At 38.8% G+C, this 24,002-nt stretch overlaps 1 protein-coding gene across 14 annotated transcripts in view; it reads right to left on the bottom strand.

The window, feature by feature from the left end:
* TANC2 (tetratricopeptide repeat, ankyrin repeat and coiled-coil containing 2) overlaps window positions 1-24,002 on the bottom strand; it is a 471,963-nt gene that overhangs the window by 186,773 nt on the left and 261,188 nt on the right. For all 14 annotated transcript variants that reach the window (XM_016932703.4, XM_016932704.4, XM_016932707.4 and 11 more), the window contains one exon: window positions 3,127-3,390. In XM_016932703.4, the coding sequence (XP_016788192.3) occupies window positions 3,127-3,390 (264 nt within the window). The remainder of the gene's footprint in view (window positions 1-3,126; window positions 3,391-24,002) is intronic.

The following is a 24,002-nucleotide window of genomic DNA, read 5'->3' as shown; positions in this document are numbered from 1 at the left end:
GTTTTGTAACTGGCTCATACTACCATCTCATATAGAGCTTACTTTCTGTAAATAAGCCCCCACCCCACCTTTTTCTGGGTAATCTCTCCTATGAGAAGACTATATTCTATAGTAAGATGAAGAAAATTATCATTAGATTTACTAACTACATTGTTATTTTTGTTTAAAGCTGATATCACAGATTGGTTGGTTCATGCATATATTCATTCATTAGTTCACTCACTATGGAACCTCTACTGGAGTCTTCTCAGTTGCTAATGTCAAAAAGTTTAGATTGTGACAGTCAGACCAACACATATACACAATAGCTGCACATAACACAAAGTAGACTGTTGACAACACAAAAAGAGAATGCTTTCTAGAAGAAGCAATTACTTGTGGCTGGGAGATGACTGGAGAAAGTTTCATGAAGGAGGAAGTATTTGAGTTCAGCCTGGGAAGGTGGCTAGGAATTAGATGGAGATAGTTTGGTAGTTGCCTCAAAGCTTATTACTGTCTAGTGGTTAGTTTCATGTGGTCCTGATGGCTTTCTGAGACCAACAGCAAAACATTAAATTAACCAGCTTGCTTGTTCCATTCTCTCTTCCCATAGTCTGTTCAGTTCTGGCACTGCTCTGAAGGTACAGGATACAACTAGAGAGGGAGCACTTGGCTAATAGGGAAGTACAACAGTTCTGGGATACACTTGGGGCTAAGGGAAGCCTGAGGAAGAGCTGAGTCGCTTTTAAACCAATGAGAAGGTCCTTGATTAACACAGTGAAAAAAGGTTCTAAGGGATACACATAAAATATAATGGGGAGTAAGTAGGAAGAAGACAGTAATACACAATGTTGATGTTAAGTAGTGACCAAGACTCATAGCCCTGAATTAACATTGTTCATTCAGACTGACTACATAGTTCCAGTCATTGAAACAAAGCTTCTCTGTCTTCTACTAAGTGTTCAGTGCCTTTCTCAAATAATAGAACCAGAATTTTCTTAGAAATCATTGTAGCTTAGTTAGGAAGTAAGTTGGGACATACTATTATGGTTGGTAGTTACATTCCTCTATTTATATACGAGCAAGGATTTACATGCTTCTTTTCGGAAAAGACTCAGGCTTGCCTGGAACTTTTCATAATGTACAGCTGATATGGTTTGGATCTGTGTCCCCGCCCAAATCTCATGCTGAATTGTAATCCCCATTGTTGAAGGTGACTGGATCATGGGGCAGACTTCCCCCTTGCTGTTCTTGTAATATGAGAGTTCTCGAGAGAATGGGTCATTTAAAGGTGTGTGCAACCTCCTCCTCCTCCTGCTCTTCCTCCTGCTTTGGTCATGTGAGGTGCTTGTTCCCCCTGTGCCTTCTGCCATGATTGAATGCTCTCTGAGGCCTCCTCAGAAGCCAAGCAGAAGCTGCTATGCTTCCTGTACAGCCTGCAGAACCATGAGCCAATTCAACCTCTTTTCTTTATAAATTACTTAGTTTCAGGTATTTCTTTACAGCAGTATAAGAATAGACTAAAACAACAGCATTCTAGGATTCTAATATGACATGGTAGTTGGGGATCGACATAGTTAGAAGGTCCTAGGATAAAAAATTTCCTGTCACTATATAAAAGTGAATAATCTTTAACAATTAATATTAAAATCTTCCGTAGTTACTTATCTTTCAGATGAGCCATTTCCCCTATAATCACACCTGATGACAGATGCTGATGGTCTCCCAGAGAACAAAGAACACGCAGGAAATGGAAATGGGAATGGCAAGAAGCATTACACTATCAGCTACATAAGGAGTAATTATCAGTGAGATAATCTATCCAGGCCTTCATGAGGAAAGTAACAGAAGCAAACATAACTTTGATTTTATAGTCTGGACAAAGTCCAGATGATGACATATTTTGAAAAGTCAGAACATTCAACTATTCTTCAAAAGTCCCAGGTTTGAATTATTAAACAGCAATTTAGCTGTAGTAAAAATACCCCTTGACATCAATTTTGAGGAGAGTAGTTGCTAAGGAATGATGACTCCGTATTTCAACCACTTAACCCTCAGTATCATTTCTTTCTTTTTTTTTTTTTAGAGACAAGTTCTCACTATGTTGCGCAGGCTGGTCTTAAACTCTTGGCCTCAAGCAATCCTCCTGCCTCAGCATCCCAAATTGCTGGAACTACAGGCATGAGCCACCACGCTATATCATTTCTGATATGGTTTGGCTCTGTGTCCCCACCCAAATCTTATCTCGAATTGTAATCCCCAAGTGTCAGGGACCTGGTGGGAGGTGATTGGATCATGGCGGTGGTTCTCTCATGCTATTCTCGTGATAGTGAGGTAGTTCTCATTAGATCCGATGGTTTAAAACTGGTAGTTCCCCTGTGTGCTTGCTCTCTCTCCTGCCGCCTTGTGAAGCAGGTACTTGTTCCTCCTTTGCCTTCTGCCATGATTATAAGTTTCCCAAGGCTTCCCCAGCTGTGTGGAACTGTGAGTCAATTAAACCTCTTTTGTTTATAAATTATCCAGTCTCAGGTAGTATCTTTATAGCAGTGTGAAAACGGACTAATACAATTTTTTTTAACTGAGTTTGCTAGTGGTGTTGCAGAATTATTCTTTAGAAATGTAGCCACCTGGTGATTCTTCCATGAAATGATAGCCAGGATATTGTGAAAATACTGAAACTCACGGGATGAGGAAAAGCTGAATTCTTGTCTGCCTTCCACTTTTACAAACTATGGATGATGATTTCTGATAATACAAATTACACTGAGATATGCCAATTTTAGTAATGTTTTTTAAAACTAAGATTTTAAGAAAAGAACTAAAACTTCAAACTAAAATTCTTTCAAAGACTTCTCATTGAGAGAAAAGACTTTTAGTTGTTTGATGATATATTTTAGGCTGTTTCTGAATTTCTATGTGTTTTTGTATATTTTGGGAGCAGAACTAAGCAATCACTCGAGGAAGATGAACCTTCTCCCAGATTCAAATAATATATACATGTATATTACCCAAACACAAAAGAACAGCTTAGTCAGAAAAGATGAATGGAAAATTTAAATACTGTCAGAGCAGGATTTATTTTCATTTCAATATATACTGGAGTAAAATGATTATTTAACAACAGCAACAACAACAACAAAAACTTACCTGCTACTGAATTTGGCCGTGGCATGAGATACAAAGGAATAGACTGTACTGATTGAGATAACACTGTTTCCAAATTTCTCTCTGGGATCTTATTCAGACTATAGGTGGAAGCAGTCATGTTTTCATCTACTCGATACAAACAGGAGTCCATGCTGGATTTTTGAGATTGCCAAGGTTTTATGTTTCCTCCAGATCCTAATTCTTTACTACTTTCCCCAGCATATTTTGTGCGTTCCACATTTTCAGAATAGCTTGTTAATGTAGCTGAAAAAAAAGGAGTAAAATGAATTTAATAAAGCCACATACATACAGTTATTAATCTTTGACAAAGTTGATAAAAACACACATTGGGGAAAGGACACCATTTTCAAAAAATGGTGCTAGAAAAACTGGATTGCCATATGCAGGGGAATGAAACTGGACCCCTATCTCTCACCATATGCAAAAATCAACTCAAGATACACTAAAGACTTAATCCTAAGACTAGAAACTAAAAATACTAGAAGAAAACCTACAGAAAACTTTTCTGGACATTGGTTTAGGTAAAGAAATTATGACTAAGACTTCAAAAGCACAGGCAACAAAAACAAAAATAGGCAAATGCAACTAAAACTAAAAAGCTTCTGCACAGCCAAAGAAATAATCAGCAGAGTGAAAAGACAACCTGCAGAATGGGAGAAAATATATGCAAACTATACATCTGACAGGACTAACATTAAGAATATACAAGGAACTCAAACAACTCAACAAAAACTTCACAAATAATCCCATTAAAAAGTAAGCAAAGGACATAAACAGAAATTTTCCAAAAGGAGACATACAAATGGCCATGTACATGAAAAAAATCTCAATATTAGTAATCATCAGAGAAATGCAACTTAAAACCACCGTCTTATACCAGTCAGAATGGCTACTATTAAAAAATCAAAAAATAACAGACGGTGAGGATGCAGAGAATGCTCATATACACCATTAACGGGAATATAAATTACAACAACCATTAAGGAAAATACAGAGATTTCTCAAAGAACTAAAAATAGAACTACCATTCAATCCAGCAATTCCACCACTGGGTAACTACCCAAAGGAAAAGAAATCCATATGTCAAAAAGATATCTGCACTTGCATGTTTACCACAGCACTATTTACAATAGCAAAGATATGGAATCAACCTGAATGTCCATCAACAGATGAATGGATAAAGAAATGTGGTATATACACACAATGGAATATTATTCAGCCATAAAGAGAATGAAATGTCTTTTGCAGCAACATGGATGGAACTAGAAATCTTAAACAAAACAAGTTAGACGCAGAAAGACAAATATTCCATGTTCTCACTCACAGGTGGGTGCTAAAAAAATGTGCACATATTGAAGTAGAAAATGGAATGATGGACAATGGAGCCTCTGAAGGGTTACAAGGTGGGGGAAAGGTGGATGATGAGAAATTACTTAGTGGGTTCAATGTACATTATTTGGGTGATGAATATCCTAAAAAACTCAGACTTCACCACTACGCAATTTATGCATGTAACAAAACTGACTTGTACTTCATTGATTTATAAAATTTAAACAGTGAATTTAAAAGAAAATCTAAAGTAGAGATTAATCTGTTTATGATTATGTAAATTCATGATTAGATAATAAGAATATTTAGTAACATTATTTTTAAAAGTTACTGATGATCATTTCACTTCTTTCATGAGGTTTACATAACTGAAACCAAAATACAGTCATCTCTCACATATTTCAAAAACTCTATTTAAATAAACTAAAAAAATTCATGTATCAGTCCTAGAGGACCTACAACTCAGGCCTATTAGTGGTAAAATTTTCAGAATTTCATCAAAAGGGAATTTATATAATCTTCAAGGATTGCTGGAGAGCCTCAGCGGTCCCTAAAAGATCTCTATATTCTTTTTATTCTGTTCTTTTCCTCATTTAAATTTATTTCCTTGCTTCTAATATGTAACAAAGAATTAGAATAAAATAAGCAGTCCCTAAGCAGGAACTAATAGAAGAGACAGAACCTGCCCAAATAAGTAAGCAATAACAGGCCCTACTTGTACAGATCTCTGTAGCTCTAACTTTATGGATTTAAGTACCTTAATAAAATAAACTGAAAGGTCTCTTGAATTTTATATAGTCTTACTACTAATTATACACAAATAGAAAAATTTTAATTAATGCTAGAAATGAAAGGATTAAAAACATTAACATCTAGATTATAATTTTTTAGCAATAATTATAAAACAAGAATAAAAGATATCATCCCAGAGGAGTTTTTATATGTTAGTTCATTTTCTCTTCTTATATTTTGAATGTACCTATTGCCAAAAGAAGAGACCTAAGCTCATGAGGTAATTTCCACAATCGTTTTTAGTGAGGTTCTCTCTCTGCAAATTTAAATGGAGTTCTGGATTTTCTAATAACACGGGAAGAAGATGAATTACAAAGGATGACCTAAATTTCTCTCTAAGAAAGAAAGTCTGACTTTGTTGTCACAAAAAGTAAAAGGCTAAGGAAGAAGAAATCTAAGTAAACTAGAAAAAGGTAGAGAAGTGGGAAGAGGGAAAATTTTATAAACTTAAGAATTAAAAGAGAGATGAGGGTATGTGCTTTTGGGCTCCACCTGAGAAAGGAAATCAGAAATATCACAGAACCCTTTGGAAACCTTATGAGATTTTGGAAGATAAGTTCCCATATTTATTATACTCTATTTCCCCTTTAGTGATTAGATGTAAAATCTTAAAAAATAGACAACCTATGCTCATTTTGGAAAGACAGCTAACAAAAAGAAAGCAGAGAAAATTATATTCCCACATTTTGGCTGGTCTTTGGGGACAAAAAAGCAAGGATAGTATGTGGTAGCAAATCTGGAAAACAGTTTCTGAAACTCAGAAAATCTTTCCAAAGGAAGAACATGGAAAACAAATAAAGAATTGAAAAGTAACTCCAGGGGCCTAACAACCCAAAGGCCAAAGTGATTTTTTTGATAACTGGTAAAAAAAAAATCACCTCAGAAAAAGCTCATATACATTTTAAGCAAGATATTCTTTCTTCTGTATTAGATCATAAGCTTTAATACTAGTAATCATAATAAATTCATACTTATCACCTTATAACCTTTAAATTGTACAATGAGATACAGTAACTCATTCAATTGTCAACAGAACACTCTAAGCGGGACTGATATTACTATCTTCATTATGCAGATGAGGAAACCAAACCAATGTGCAGATTAGGCATCTTGCCCACTTATATAGCTAACAAGTAGTCTCACAGGCAACTAATTACTTGGAATCTTAATCATTTACTATCTTATGTTGTTCCTTAACTCTTTTGTAGATGTACCTTGCCTCCTTTACTACACTGTACATTTCTGGAGAGTAGAAACTATATTTTAAGGGTTTTTTCATATTTAAATTAAAAAAAAAACTTTTAGCACCCAGCTCTGTAATGCCCACATGATAATAGGAGAGATAAAACAAAGGAAAGCACAGAGGCTAAAGCCCTGTTGTTCTCTACAAAAGTCATAGGAAAAGAGCATGCAGTGAACATTCAGGAGACCCTCAGCATAGAAGGACACTGCAGACATTAACAATGAAATATTAGAACGAAAATAATCGGCCTCATTCTTCAGGGCATTTTTTTCTACTACTTACATTAAAAACATTGTTACCAATGATATGAGTGTATATGTTATCTGGGAAATTATTTAAGCCAAGAAACTGCCTACTTTTGGGGAAAAAATGTAATGAGAGGACATAGTATTTAAAGACACATAAGCTAAGCTCTGAAGAATGGATTCAGTATTGGTGAAGTGTTTATGTCTGCTAGGAATATAGTACTGTACTCTTAATGTGGAAAAGGCTTTATATTTGCGGTAGGGGAACAGGTGCAAGAGATCAGGCTTTCTATAATATTTTAGGATACTGTGAAACAATTAAATAGGTACTGAACTATTAGCTCTTGAGAAGACTGCATCTTCAATAATGGTCAAGGACTTCAATAAAAGTCCTTGCAATACCTACCCAACTCCCAGTCATTCCAGATAACAACTTCACATTCACCTAAATTTGGTCTTTTATCTTTACTTAATTTACTTTATTTTACTTTACCTGTTGGAAAAAGAGGTTTGCTTTATGAGAAAGGAGACAGAAATCTAACCCAGACTTGAGGGCTAGAGAATACTCTTGTCGACCAAGTTGAGTTGGTCAGGTAAAGACGAAAAAACAATGGTTTATCCAAAGACAAAAACATTCACAAGGGCACAGCAAAGTTTGTAAGAATTAAGTAAATTCAATAGACTAAAACTTTGGAGGTGGGTTGGGGCCAGTGGTGTGCTGGTACAAGTTTAACATCTTGGCTCTCTAAAAAACAACAACAGGCCGGAGGGGCCAAGATGGCTGACTAGAAATATATGCGTTTGGAGGCTCTCACACAGAAGAATGAAAATGGTGAGTGAATCCTGCACTGGCAACTGAGGTATCCAGGTTCTCTTATTGGGACTGACTAGGCAGTTGGCGTGAGCCATGGAGAGCAAGGAAAAAGCAGGGTGGAGCCATGGCCCACTCAGGAGTCACACAGGGCAAGGGGAGCTCCCAACCCCAGCCAAGGGAGGTGGTAGTGAGTGATTGTGTTACCCTGCCCAAGAATCCACGATCCACGCTTTTTCCATGGATCTGTGCAACCCACAGATCAGGAGATCCCCCTCGTGGGCCCACACACACCACCAGGGTTTGGGTCCCAAGCACAGAGCTGTGCAGATTCTTGGCGGCCTCTTGGCTGGAAACTGCCTAAGACTACGGCGGCCTCTTGGCTGGAAACTGCCTAAGACTACCGAGTTCCCAGGGGGAGGGGTGGCCATCATGACTGTGGCTGCCTCCTACCTAAGATGACTGAGCTCCTGGGAAGAGGGGCAGCAGCCATCACTGCAGCTCCAGTCTGCTGTTTTTCCCCTACTGGTGCCAGGGAGACTGGGCGGTTTAGACCAAGGAAGAATTCCCCACAGCACAGCACAGCAACTGTGGCAGATTGTGGCCAGACTGCCTTTTTAGATCAGACCCTGACCCATCCCTCCTCACTGGCTGGGGCTCCCCTGTGGGAATTTCAGTAACTCCAGCCAGGGGTTTACGAACAGAACTCTGATCTCCCCAGAAGGAGAGGCAGCCGCAGTTGCAGCAGCAGTCTCGGTTGATCAGCGGACTTAGTCTTTCCCGCTGCTGGCTCTGAGGAATCCGGGTAGTCCAGACAAGTGGGATTCCCCCCAGTGCAGTGCACCCCCTCTGCCCAAGGGGCAGCCAGAGTGCTTTGTTAACCAGGTCCCTGATCCCCTGCCTCCTGACTGGGTGAGAACCCCCAACAGGGGTCGCCAGACACCTTATACAGGAGGGTTCCCGCTGACATCGGGTCAGTGCCCCTCTGGGATGGAGCTCCTAGAGGAAGAAGCAGGCAGCCATCTTTGCTGTTCTGCAGCCTCCACTGGTGACACCTCCAGTTGTAGGAGGGACCCAGGTGAACAGGATGGGATGGACCCCCAGCAAACTGCAGCAGCCCTATGGAAGGAGACTCTTAAAAGAAAAACAAATAACAGAAAGCAACAACAACAGCATTAACAAAAAATGTCCCCACAAAAACCCCATCCAAAGGTCAGCAGCCTCAAAGATTGAAGCTAGACGAACTCACGAAGATGAGAAAGAATCAATGAAAAAATACTGAAAACTGAAAAAGCCAGAGTGCTCTTCTCCTTCAAATGATTGCAACACCTCTCCAGCAAAGGGCACAGAATTGGGCAGAGGCTGAGATGGATGAATTGACAGAAGTAGACTTCAGAAGGTGGGTAATAACTTCACAGAGCTGAAGGAGCATGTTCTAACCCAATGCAAAGAAGCTGAGAACCATGATAAAACATTACAGGAGCTGTTAACCAGAATAACCAGTTGAGACAGGACCATAAATGACCTGATAGAGCTGAAAAGCACAAAACAAGAACTTCACAATGTAACTACAAGTATCAACAGCCAAATAGACAAAGTGGAGGAAAGAATTTCAGAGCCTGAAGACTAACTTGCTGAAATAAGACAGGCAGAAAAGATTAGAGAAAGAAAGATGAAAAGGAATGAACAAAATCTCCAGGAACTATGGGATTATGTAAAAAGACCAAACCTATGACTGACTAGGGTACCTGAGACAGGGAGAATGGAACCAAGTTGGAAAACATACTTCAGGATATCATCCAGGAGAACTTCCCCAACCTAACAAGACAAGCTAACATTCAAATTCAGTAAATACAGAGAACCACAGTAAGATACTCCATGAGAAGATCAACCCAAAGACACATAATAATCAGATTCCCCAAGGTCAAAATGAAGTAAAATACATTAAGGGCAGCCAGAGAGAAAGGCCAGGCCACCTATAAAGGGAAACCCATCAGACTAACCGTGGACTTCTCAGCAGAAATCCTACAAACCAAAAGAGATTCGGGACCAATATTCAACATTCTTAAAGAAAAGAATTTCCAATCCAGAAGTTCATATGTGGTCAAACTAAGCTTCATAAGCGAAGGAAAAATAAAATCCTTTTCAGACAAGCAAATGCTGCAGGAATTTGTCACCACCAGGCCTGCCTTGCAAGAGCTCCTGAAGGAAGCACTAAATATGGGAAGGAAAAAAATGTTACCAGTCACTATAAAAACACACTGAAGTACAAAGACTAATAGTACCATGAAGCAACTACATCAACAAGCCTGCAAAATAACCAGCTAGCATCATGATGACAGGATCAAATTCACACACAGCAATATTAACCTTAAATGTAAATGGACTAAATGGCCCAATTAAAAGACAGAGTGGCAAGCTGGGTAAAGACCCCGTAGTATGCTGTATTCAAGAGACCCATCTCAAATGCAAAGACACACATAGGCTCAAAATAAAGGGATGGAGGGAAACTTACCAAGCAAATGGAAAGCAGAAAAAAGCAGGGGTTGCAATCCTAGTCTCTGACAAAACAGACTTTAAACCAACAAAGATTTAAAAAAAGACAAAGAAGGGCATTACATAATAGTAAAGGGGACAATTCAACAGTAAGAGCTAACTATACTAAATATATATGCACCCAATACAGGAGCACCCAGATTCATAAAACAAGTTCTTAGAGACCTACAAAGAGACTTAGACTCCTACACAATAATAGTGGGAGACTTTAACACCCAATGTCAATATTAGACAGATTATCAAGACAGAAAATTAACAGATATTCAAGACTGGAACTCAGCTCTGGATAAAGTGGACCTGATAGATAGCTACAGAACTCTCCACCCAAAAACAACAGAATATACATTCTTCTTGGCACCACCTGGCACTTACTGTAAAATTGATCACATAAATGGAAGTCAAACACTCCTCAGGAAATGCAAAAGAGCTGAAATCATAACAAACAGCACAACCAAATTAGAACTCAAGATTAAGAAACTCACTCCAAACCACACAACTACATGGAAATTGAACAACCTGCTCCTGAATGACTCCTGGGTAAATAAAGAAATTAAGACAGAAATCAAGAAGCTATTTGAAACCAATGATAACAAACAGGCAATGTGTACCAGAATCTCTGGGACACAGCTAAAGCAGTGTTTGGAGGGAAATTTACAGCACTAAATGCCCACATCGAAAGCTAGAAAGATCTCAAATCGATACCCTAACATCACAACTAAAAGAACTAGAGAACCAAGAGCAAAGAAACCCCAAAGCTACCGGAAGACAAGAAATAACCAAGATTACAGCAGAACTGAGGGAGACAGAGACACAAAAAACCCTTCAAAAAAATCAACAAATCCAGGAGCTGTTTTTTTGAAAAAAATTAATAAAATGGATGGACTGCTAACTGGACTAATAAAGAAGAGAGAAGAATCAAATAGACACAATAAAAAATGATAAAAGGGATATCACCACTGACCCCACAGAAATACAAACAACTGGGCCAGGTACGGTGGCTCACACCAGTAATCCCATCACTTTGGGAGGTTGAGGTGAAAGGATCACTTAAGGTCAGGAGTTTGAGACCAGGCTGGCCAACATGGCAAAATCCAGTCTCTGCTAAAAATACAAAAAAATTAGCTGGGCATGGTGGGACACACCTGTAATCCCAGCTACTCAGGAGGCTGAGGCATGAAAATCGCTTGAGGTTGAGACATGAAAATCACTTCAACCCAGAGGGCAGAGGTTGTAGTGAGCTGAGATCACACCAATACACTCCAGCCTGGGCAACAGAGTGAGATTCTTTCTCAAAAAAAAAAAAAAAAATACAAACAATCATTAGAGAATACTATAAAGACCTCTATGCAAATAAACTAGAAAATCTAGAAAAAATGGATAAATTCCTGGACACATACACCCTCCCAAGACTGAACCAGGAAGATGTTGAATCCCTGAATAGACCGATAACAAGTTCTGAAATTGAGGCAGTAATAAATAGTCTATAGTAATAAATAGCCTACCAACCAAAAAAAAAAAAAAAAAAAAAAACCAGGACCAGACGGATTTATAGCTGAATTCTATCAGAGGTATAAAGAGTTGCTGGTACTGTTTCTTCTGAAACTATTCCAAACAACTGAAAAGAAGGGACTCCTCCCTAACTCATTTTATGAGGCCAGCATCATTCTGATACCACAACCTGGCAGGGATACAACAAAAAAGAAAACTTCAGCCCAATATCCCTGATGCATATTGACGGAAAAATCCTCAAAAAATACTGGCAAACCAATCCAGCAGCACATCAAAAATCTTAGCTACGATCAAGTTGGCTTCATCCCTGGGGTGCAAGGCTGGTTCAACATACACAAATCCATAAACGTAATTCATCACACAAAGAGAAGGAAAGACAAAAACCACATGATCATTTCAATAGACGTAGAAAAGGCCTTCCATAAAATTCAACATCCCTTCATGTTGAAAACTCTCAATAAACTAGCTATTGATGGAACATACCTCAAAATAGTAAGAACCATTTATGCAAACCCATGGCCAATATCATAATGAATGGGGAAGAGCTGGAAGCATTTTCCTTGAAAACCGGCACAAGACAAGGATGCCCTCTCTCACTACTCCTATTCAACATAGTATTGGAAGCTCTGGCCAGGGCAATCAGGCAAGAGAAAGAAATAAAGCATATTCAAATAGGAAGAGAGGAAGTCAAACTGTCTGTGTGCAAATGACATGATCCTATATCTAGAAAATCCCATTATCTCAGCCCCAAAGCTTCTTAAGCTGATAAACAACTTCAGCAAGGTCTCAGGATATAAAATCAATGTGCAAAAATCACAAGCAGTCCTATACACTAACAACAGACAAGCAGAGAGCCAAATCATGAATAAACTCCCATTCAAAATTGCTACAAAGAGAATAAAATACCTAGGAACACCGCTAACAAGAGGAGTGAAGGACCTCTTCAAGGAGAACTACAAACCACTGCTCAAGGAAATGAGAGAAGACACAAACAAATGGAAAAACATTCCATGCTCATGGATAGGAAGAATCAACATTGTGAAAATAGCCATACTGCCCAAAGTAATTTATAGATTCAAACCCATTCCCATTAAACTATCACTGACATTCTTCAAAGAATTAGAAAAAACTACTTTAAAATTCATATGGAACCAACAAAGAGCCCGTATAGCCAAGGCAATCCTAAGCAAAAAGAACAAAGCTGGAGGCATCATGCTACCTGACTTCAAACTACAGTAGACGGCTACAGTAACCAAAACAGCATGGTACTAGTACAAAAACAGACACATAGACCATGGAACAGAATAGAGATCTCACAAATGAAGACCACACATCTACAATCATCTGATTTTTGATAAACCTAACAAAAACAAGTAATGGGGAAAGGCTTCCCTACTTAATAAATGGTGCTGGGGCCGGGCATGGTGGCTCACACCTGTAATCCTAGCACTTTGGGAGGCTGAGGCAGGAGGATCACTTGAGGTCAGGAGTTTGAGACCAGCCTGGCCAACACAGTGAAACCTGTCTCTACTAAAAATACAAAAATTAGCTGGGCATGGTGGTGCACACTTGTAATCCCAGCTACCTGGAAGGCTGAGGCAGGAGCATCGCTTGAATCCAGGAGGCGGAGGTTGCCGTGAGCCGAGATTGCAGCACTGCAGTCCAGCCTGGGTGACAGAACAAAACTGTCTCAAAAAAAATAAATAAATGAAAAATAAATAAATAAATGGTGCTGGGAGAATTGGCTAGCCATACGCAGAAAACTAAAACTGGACCCCTTCCTTATACCTTATACAAAAATTAACAAGATGGATTAAAGACTTAAGTGTAAAACCCAAAACAATAAAAACCCTAGAATAAAATCTAGGCAATACCATTCAAGACATAGGCATGGGTAAAGATTTCATGATGAAAACATCAAAAGCAATTGCAATAAAAGCCAAAATTAACAAATGGCATCTAATTAAACTAAAGAGCTTTTGCACAGCGAAAGAAACTATCATCAGAGTGAACTGACAACCTATATAGAATGGGAGAAAGTTTTTGTAATCTATCCATCTGAAAAAAGGTCTAATGTCCAGAATCTATGAGGAACTTAAGCAAATTTACAAAAAATAAAACAAAAACAAACAATCCTATTAAAAACTGGGCAAAGGACATAAACAGACACTTCTCAAAAGAAGACATTTATGCAGCCAACAAACGTATGAAAAAAGCTCAACATCATTGATCATTAGATAAATGCAAATCAAAACCACAATGAGATACCATCTCATGCCAGTCTGAATGGTGCTTATTAAAAAGTCAAGAAACAACAGACACTGGCAAGGCTGTGCAGAAACAGGAATACTTTTACACTATTGGTGGGAATGTAAATTAGTTCAACCATTGTGGAAGACAGTGTGGCGATTCCTCAAAGACCTAGAACTGGAAATACTATTTGGCCCAGCAATCCTATTACTGGGTATATACCCAAAGGAATATAAATTATTACATTATAAAGATACATACACACATATGTTCATGGCAGCACTATTCACAATAGCAAAGATATGGAATAAACCCAAACACCCATAAATGATAGACTAGATAAAGAAAATGTGGTACATATACACCATGGAATACTATGCAGCCATAAAAAGGAATGACATCACGTCATTTGTAGGGACATGGATGCAGCTCAAAGCCATTATCCTAAGCAAACTAACACAGGAATAGAAAACCAAACATTGCATGTTCTCACTTATAAATGGGAGTGGAACAATGAGAACATATGGACACAAGGAGGGGAACACCACCACTGGGGCCTGTCAGGGAAGGTGAGGGGAGGAAGAGAATCAGGATAAATAGCTAATGCATGCGGGGCTTAATACCTAGGTGACGGGTTGATAGGTGGAGCAAATTGCTATCACACATTTCCTTACGTAAAAAACCTGCACATCCTGCACATGTATCCTGGAAATTTTTAAAAAATTAAATTAAAAAATAAAAGACAAAAACAAAACAAAATTCTGATTTGCAGTGTTTGCTGATCTCCGTGGTATAAATGTACACTCAAGCTACCTATGACTTAAATGGCTCACAAAATTACCAAAATCTTAAAAACTGGATCTTGCAGGTGCTAGCTGGCCACAGCACACCACTGGCTAGAATGACAGAGAGGAGACAGAGTCTAGATCAGACTAGAACTCGTAAGCCATATTAAAGGGATTAGATTTTATCCCGGTTTCTCCTAAGGGCAACCGAGGCACATGATTAAAGGCTTTTGAGGGACATAATTAAACTTACATTTTGGAAAGATTACTTTGGTTCTAGTGAGTAGAATACATTACAGTAAGGTGTTGCCACAGACCCCCTATGGTGTCTGGTGACGCCTAAAAAGACTCTTTCCATAATATTTCTAAATGCATGAAATAAAATGCAAAAACAGGAGAAATCAATTATTTTGAAAAACAGTAATCAAAATAATAAAAAATAGATTTGTGACACAGTAATTTGTGAGTTTCATTAACATTAAGTGATAAGATCTAGTGCAAGTCTACTATATTTTCAAGGTGGTGACAAGTGTGATATTTTATGATACCTACAAGTAACATGAAAATATCTGAGGTATTTATTGGTGACAAAGTCACAAAAACTTCTAGTGCTTCTGTGGCTTGTTACCTACATTCAAAATAGAAGTTCTAAATTTCAATTAGAAATCAAAAAATGAAAACGTAATCTTTTTTTACAATCCAAATTCATGATCTCCTGTGTCAGAGGATTACCTGATTGAAGGCAAACAGAAAAGTTAGGTTTTATAGCAATCCGAGTTAGAAATATTGACCTGTATTAAGAAATGACAAAGGAGATGAAAAAGAATGAATGGACTTGATAATTCGATTAGATGTAAAGAATGAGGTAAAAATGCAGTCATGAATAATATGCTGGTTTCTGGCTGGGGCAAACGGCTAGATGGTGGTACCATCTACTTAGGGAACACAGGAAGAGAAGCAGGATTAAGAGGAACATAAATTTAGCTCAGGAATATGTAGAATTTGAAGTGTCTATGGGGCATTCAAATAAAGATGTACAGTAGACAGTGAGATAATTAAACTGAAGCTCAGGAGAATAGAGAGTCAGATGTCAAAGTTATTAACCTTAGGAGCTGACTATTGTCCCTTAACAAGTTTGTAGAGTGAGGGGAGAGGAAGGCCTAAAATGACACCCATTGAAACACAATTAGGCAAAGCAAGAAGAGCCTGCAAAGGAGTCTAAGAAGGAACAACCAGAAAGAAGAGGAAAACAAGGAGACTGTGGGCAAGTCAGGCAAGAGAGAGTTTCAAAAAGTAAACATGTGTCAGAAAACATTAACTGTAATAAGAACTAAAAATCATTATTGGCTTGATCTATATGGAGGTGATCTAGATAATACCTTGGGTGAGTAGTATAGGCAGAAACTGGAATGCCAATGGTTCCAAAGTGAGAGGGAGGTGAAATTAAGAAAAGGTGAGAACAATTCTTTCAATGGGTCTGTGAAGCGTAGAGGGAGATAAAAGATGCAAAAAGACTTGATCATGTTTAAATCCTAATTAAAATGGAATAAAATAGGCAGAAAAAAAGATATAGGAGACAAAGGAGATCTGTATGAGGATGGTTCCTTCAAACCTGGATATGATGATGGCCTATAGGAAATCAGCCTGACATGATCAGCTAGAACTTCCTGGGCATAGTACTGACAAATGAGTCAGAAGGTTCACGGTGGTGCATGGACACAGGAAGGGGAATATCATACTCTGGGGACTGTGGTGGGGAGGGGGGAGGGGGGAGGGATAGCATTGGGAGATATACCTAATGCTAGATGACGAGTTAGTGGGTGCAGCGCACCAGCATGGCACATGTATACATATGTAACTAACCTGCACAATGTGCACATGTACCCTAAAACTTAAAGTATAATAAAAAATAAATAAATAAATAAAATAAAATAAAATAAAAAAAAAAGAAGGTTCACGGTGGTGGAGATTAGAAGGGACTACCACATAAGACCAATAATACCATGACCTCTCTCCACTCCCTGGAGGCCTAATGGACACTCCTTTCACTAAGGCAATAAGAAATGTACTGGTGGCAGTGGTGGGGAACACTGACATCTTTGAAAAGCCTGAAGGTGACCATCCTCTCTAAGTGCAGTTAATAGGGAGATGTTATCACAGAACTGGGGTCTCTAATATCAGTGAGGCTACAGAGGCCAGTTGGCAGCATGTATTTCTCAGAGGCAAGGAGGATATATTATTGTAAAGATCAGCAAGGCTGGGACGGGTGTGGTGGCTCACGCCTGTAATCCCAGCACTTTGGGTGGATCACCTGAAGTCAGGAGTTTGAGACCACCCTGGCCAACACGGTGAAACCTCGTCTCTCCTAAAAATGCAAAAATTAGCTGGGCGTGGTGGTGCGCCCCTGTAATTCCAGCTACTTGGGAGACGGAGGTGGAAGAACTGCTTGAATCTGGGAGGCGGAGGCTGCAGTGAGCCAAGATCACACCACTGCACCCCAGCCTGGGCGACACAGGGAGACCCCGTCTCAAAAAAAAAACAAAAAACAAACAAACAAAAAAAAAAAACAAAAAAAAATCAGCAAGTCTGGGAGAGCAACCAGGGTGCTTTGACTAAAAGTATCAGTGGTGATGGTTAACAGATGACAATGTTTCTAGTGGCGAGATGGTTGAACAGATTAGGATGCTGCTTACTTTATTTTTTAAAAAGAGGCTAACATCAGGCATAGTGGAAAATGGCAGTCCCTTAGGTTTCAGATCGAAATTAGTTCACAGACCAGAATTCACTGGTCTAGGATTGAAAAGGAAGTTGGAGCTCTTTGGGCAAGGGCTTTGCAATGCCACTGTAGTAAAATATTCCTCTGATTCTCACCCAAAGAAAATTGTGGCTATGTGTTAGGTTAACTATGTATGTGTGCTTGAGGTAAAATACACATAACATAAAGCTACCCACTTTAAAGTTGAGGTAGGAGATCAGCACCCACCTGTAATGAACCTGATGATTAAACACAGGATGCAGTAAAGAAAATGGCCCAAATCAGAAGAGGGTGACGAAGGTGACCTCTACTTGCCCTCACTGCTCGTTATTAAAGACACTCCACTGCTGCCATGACAGTTTACAAATGCCATGGCAACGCACTAGGGCAATGACCTGAAAGTTACCTTCTATGGTTTCAGGAACTCCTTGCCCCTTTTCTAGAAAAGTCTTAACACCCTGTCCCTTAAATATATATATATATATATACACACACACACATATATATATATACTATATATAAAATAATTAAGAGTGGGTACAGATATAGCTAACCAGCAATGTACACTGCAGCTGTGTCTGCTGTTGCTCCTGCTTCGGACTGCTACTGTTGCCATACACTGCTGCCGTGCTCCTCCGGGCTGCTCTGCCTGTGGAGCAGCCACTTTGCTGTACTCTGCTCCTCTGGGCTCCTCTGCCTATGGGATAGCCCTGCTCTCTCTATGGAGCAACCATTTTGCTATACACTATTGCTCTAATAAACCTGCTTTCTTTCACTGTTGGCTCACTCTTGAACTCTTTCTTGAGAGAAGCCAAGAACCTTCTTGGGCTAAGCTCTAATTTTGGGGTGCACCTGCATCAAAGTGAACAAATTCAATGGCATCTAGTACATTCCCAATGTTGTGCAACCATCACCTCTATTCAGCTCCAAAAGAAAACTTCATACCCATTAAGCAGTTACTATCATGCCCACCCCCTCAAATCAACCACTAGTCTGCATTTTGTCTCTATAAATTTACATATTCTAAATATCTACTAAGAAGGGAATACATAATATTTGGCCTTTTGTGTCTGGCTTCTTTCACTTAGCATGTTTCTGAGATTTGCCAATGTTGCAGTAGCATGTATCAGTGTGTCATACCTTTTCATCACTGAGTAAGTTTCCATTGTGTATATGCCACATGTGTTTATCCATTCATCTGTGGGTGGGCATTTGGATTGTTGCCACCTTTTGGCTACTGTGAATACTGCTGCTGGGAACATTCATGTAGTATCTGTTTGACTACCTGTTTTCAATTCATTTGGGCCTATGCCTAGGAGTAAAATAGCTGTGTCATGTTAGTGTGTATGTGTGTGTGTGTGTGTTTAATCAGTTTTATTAAGGTATAATTTACATACAATAAGATTCATACTTTAAGTAAAAAAATGCAGTTTTGACAAATGTATCCAGTTATGCTGTAATCAACTTTCCATCATCCCATACAGTTGCCTCCTGACATTTTGCGGTCAATCCTACACCTTTACCCACCACTCTACACCTTGGCAACTGCTGATTTGCTATCATTATAGTTTTGCCTTTTGTAGAATTTCACACAAATAGAATCATACAGTATGCAGTCTTTTGTTTCAAGCTTGTTTTATGTAGCAAAATGCTTTTAACATTTATCCATGATGTTGTATTAGCAGTTCATTCCATTTTTTAAAAATTGATATATCACAGTATTTATACATTTGCTAGTTTGATGGCATCTGAGTTGTTTCAAGTTTTCAGCTGCTATGGTCTGTATGCTTGTGTCTCCTAAAACTCATACATTGAAATTCTAACCCCCAAGGTGATGGTATTAGGAGGTAGGGCCTTTGGGAAGTGATTTGGTCCTGAGTGGGGTTGATCCCCCAATATAAGTGTACCAAAAAAGCTTCCTCACCCTTTCCATCATGTGAGGATGATGCTGTCTACGAAACAGGAAGTTGGCCTTCACCAGACACTGAATCTGCCTTGATCCAGGACTTCCCATTCTTCAGAACTGTGAGACATATATTTCTATTGTTTATAAGCTATCCAGTTAATGGAATTTTGTTTTATCAGCCCAAATGGACTAAGACCTCAGCCATTATGAATAAAGCTGCTCTGAATATTCAAGTACTGGTCTTTGCGCAGACATATGATTTTCTTGCTCTCTTGTACATACCTAGGAATAGCATGGCTAGGTCAAATGGCAGATTTTTGTTGAACTTTATAAAAGAATGCCTAAGGAGTTTTCAAAGTGGCTGTAACATTTTACACTCACACCAGCAGTGTCTGAAAATTCCAACTGCTCCCACATTTTTGCCAATCTTTGGTATTGAGTTTTAGACATTGTACTAGGTATACAGTGATATCCAATTATGGTTTTAATTTACATTTTCCTAATGATTATTGATATTGAACATCTATCTCTTGTCATTCATATGCTTTCATCTGTGAAGTATCTGTTCAAATCGCTTGCTCATTTTATTGAAATTCAAGTTGTATGTCTTTATATTAAGCTGTGAGGATTCTTTACTTATTCTGGATAGAACTCTTTTATGAGATAAGTGTTTGAAAAATTTTCTCTTCATCTATAATTTCCCTTTTCATTTTCTTTCTTTTTTTTTTTTTTGAGATGGAGTCTCACTCTGTTGCCCAGGCTAGAGTGCAGTGGCATGATCTTGGCTCACTGCAACCTCTGCCTCCCAGGTTCAAGCAATTCTCCAGTCTCAGCCTCCCAAGTAGCTGGGATTACAGGAACACACCACCACCACCACCACCACGCCTGGCTAATTTTTTAATTTTTTTTAGTAGAGACAGGGTTTTGCCATGTTGGCCAGGCTGGTCTTGAACTCCTGACCTCCTGCCTGCCTTGGCCTCCCAAAGTGCCAAGATTACAGGCTTGAGCCACCGTGCCAGGCCCCTTTCATTTTCTTAATAACTTTTGAGGAGTAAATATTTTAAATTTTGGCAGTCAAACATCAGTTATTTTTCTTTTAGGGTTAATGATTGTGTTCAATTTTAAAAATTTTTGCCCAACACAAGGTTACTTAGGCTTATGTTAAATCTATTATTTCTTCTTGCAGTTTTATAATTTTAGCTCTTAGGTTTAAGTCTATGATCCACGTTGAATTTTTGTATGTGGGGTAGGGTAAAGACAGACTGTTTTTTCTTTTGTGTATGGATATGCAAATATTCTGATATATACGTATATATATATACGTATATATACATATATACATATATACGTCTATATACATATACACGTCTATATACATATACACGTCTATATACATATATACATATATACACGTATATATACGTATATATACGTGTGTGTGTGTGTGTGTATATATATATATATATATATTTTTTTTTTTTTTTTTGAGACTGATTCTTGCTCTGTTGCCCAGGCTGGAGTGCAGTGGCGCGATCTCAGCTCACTGCAACCTCCGCCTCACGGGTTGAAGCAATTCGCCTGCCACAGCCTCCCAGGTAGCTGGGACTAGAGACACGCGCTACCACGTCTGGCTAATTTTTTTGTATTTTTAGTAGAGATGGGGTTTCACCATGCTGGCCAGGCTGGTCTCGAACTCCTGACCTCAAGTGATCTGCCCGCCTCAGCCTCCCAAAGTGCTGAGATTACAGACATGAGCCACCGTGCCCAGCCTATTCTGTAATATTAATATTTGCTGAAAAAAATAGCCTTTTCTCACTAAAATGCCTTGATTCCTTTGTCAAAAATGAGTTGCTAGTGTATGTGTGGGTCTATTTTTGGCCTTTTTTTTTTATGAGACGGAGTCTTGCTCTGTCACCCAGGTTGGAGTGCAATGGCACGATCTTGGCTCCCTGCAACCTCTGCCTCCTGGGTTCAAGCGGTTCTCCTGCCTCAGCCTCCTGAGTAGCTGGGATTACAGGCACGTGACACCACGCCCCACTAATTTTTGTATTTTTAGTAGAGGAGAGGTTTCACCATGTTGGCCAGGCTGGTCTCGAATGCCTGACCTCCAGTGATCCACCCACCTCGACCTCCCACAGTGTTGGGACTACAGGTGTGCGCCACTGTGCTCAGCCTATTTTTGGACTCTCTATGTGGTTCCATTGTCCACCTTTACAGCAGTAACACACTGTTTTGAATTCTGCAGTTTTATAGTAAACCTCAAATCAGGTAGTATAAATCCAACTTTGTTCTTTTTCAAAATTTGTTCTGGCTAATCTAACTCCATACAAATGATAATATCAGGTCGTTAATTTCTTTTTTTTTAATTTTTGCTTTTATTTCTTCTAAAAAAATGGATATATGTGCAGAACATGCAGGTTTGTTACATAGGTATACAGTGCTAGCTTGTTAATTTATACTAAAAACCATGGTGGGCTGGGTGTGATGGCTCATGCCTGTAATCCCAGCACTTTGGGAGGCTGAGGTGGGTGGATCACCTAAGGTCAGGAGTTCAAGAACAACTGACCAATATGGGGAAACCCCGTCTCTACTAAAAATACAAAAAATTAGCCGGGCATGGTGGCATGTGCCTGTAGTCCCAGCTACTCGGGAGGCTGAGACAGGAGAACTGTTTGAACCTGGGAGGTGGAGGGATTTTGTTTGGGATTGCACTGAATGTATAGACGAGGAATTGAAAAACTTTTTCTTAGGGAGCTATATAGTAAATGTTTTGGGCTTTGTGGGCCAGTAGGCAACATCCAGATTGTTACATATCTGGATGTTACAAATGTTACATATCTGGATGTTACAATAATTTGCTACATATTATTATTTATATAATAATTTAAAATGTGACCATTTAAAAATACAGAAATCATTCTTAGCTTTCAGGAGACAAACAGGTGGGTAGCCAGATTTGGCCTGCCTGCCATGGTTTACCAACCCCTGGAATAGATCAATTTAGAAAGAATTGACATCTTAACAGTATGGAGTACTGTGATCTTTGAACATGGTATATTTTCCCACATATCTTTGTTAATTTTGCTCAGCATGTTTTGCACTTTTCACTGTGCAGGTCATGTATTTTTTAATTTATCTCTAATTATTTCACAATTTAGTGCTTTGTAAATGACCCTTTTATTTCAATTTCCATTTTTTTTGTTGCTGGTACAGAGAAATACAATACTTTTTTGCATATTGATCCTACACCTTGAGACTTTGCTAAACTTACTATTTTTTTTTCTTTTTTGAGATGGAGTCTCGCTCTTGTTGCCCAGGCTGCAGTGAAGTGGCGTGATCTCAGCTCACTGAAACCTGTCTCCTGGGTTCTAGCGATTCTCCTGTCTCAGCCTCCCTTAGCTAGCATTACAGGTGTCTACCACCATACCCAGCTAATTTTTGCATTTTTAGTAGAAAGGAGGTTTCGCCATGTTGGCCAGGCTGGTCTCGAACTCCTGACTTCAGGCTATCCACCCGCCTCAGCCTCCCAAAGTACTGGGATTACAGGGGTGAGCCACCATGTCCAGCTAACTCACTAGTTTCTAATAGTTATTTTTGGTAGATTTCTTAAACTTTATACACAGAGTATCATGTCTGGAAATAGTGACAGTTCTACTTTTTCCTTTCTAATCTAGATGCCTTTTATTTACTTACTTTATTCATCTTATTTCACTGATTGAGACTGCCAACATAATATTGAATAAAAGTGATAGGTGTAGAAATCTGTCTTGTTCATGATTTTCAAGGGAAAGCATCCAGGTTTTTAGCATTAAGTATGAATTAGATGTAGGTTTTTCATAGTTACCCTTTATCAAATTTAAAATTTTTTCATCCATTCCTACTTTTAACTTTTTGTCGATTTTTTTTTCCCTCCTCTCTATAGGGTCTTGCTCTGTTACCCAGGCTGGAGTGCAGTGGCATGATCACAGCTCACTGCAGCCTTGAACTCCTGGGATCAAGCCTTCTGGGTAACTAAGACTACAAGTGTGTACCATCACACCTGGCTAATTTCTAAAAACTTTTGTAGAGACAGGATCTCACTATGTTGCCCAGGCAACTCTTGAACTTCTGGCCTCAAGTGATCCTCCTACCTCGACCTCCCAAAGTGCTGGTATTATGGCGTGAGCCACCGTGCCTAACCAATGCTGGTTTTTTTTTTTTTTTTTTTTTTTTATCAGATGATCATACAGTTTTTCTTTTTTAGTCTGTTATTAATGATTAACTACACTGATTGATTCGTGAATGTAGAAACCACCTCAATTCCTGGTATAAAACCCATTAGTAATGAGACATTATCCTTTTTATATATTATTAGATTCAGTTTGTTAGAATTTTGTTAAGAACTCTGCATTCATGAGAGATAATTGGTCTGTACTCTCCTGTTCATGTCATGTCTTTGTCTGGTTTGTTCTTAGGGTAACAATATTGGCCTCCTAGTTGCTCCTCTTTAACTTCCTGGAGGAGTCTGTGTAGAAATGGTATCACTCTTCTTTAAATGTTTGGTTGAATTTACCTGTCAATGAATCTGGACCAAAAGTTTTCCTTATGGCAAAGTTTTAAACAACAAATTCAATACAGCTATTCAGGTTCTTTCTTATCAAGTAAGCTCTGATAGTTTATTTATTTCAATGAACT

Source organism: Pan troglodytes, chromosome 19 (genome assembly GCF_028858775.2).
Source record: "Pan troglodytes isolate AG18354 chromosome 19, NHGRI_mPanTro3-v2.0_pri, whole genome shotgun sequence".
NCBI classification, from domain to species: Eukaryota; Metazoa; Chordata; class Mammalia; order Primates; family Hominidae; genus Pan; species Pan troglodytes.
This window is presented reverse-complemented; position numbering and strand designations above follow the sequence as displayed.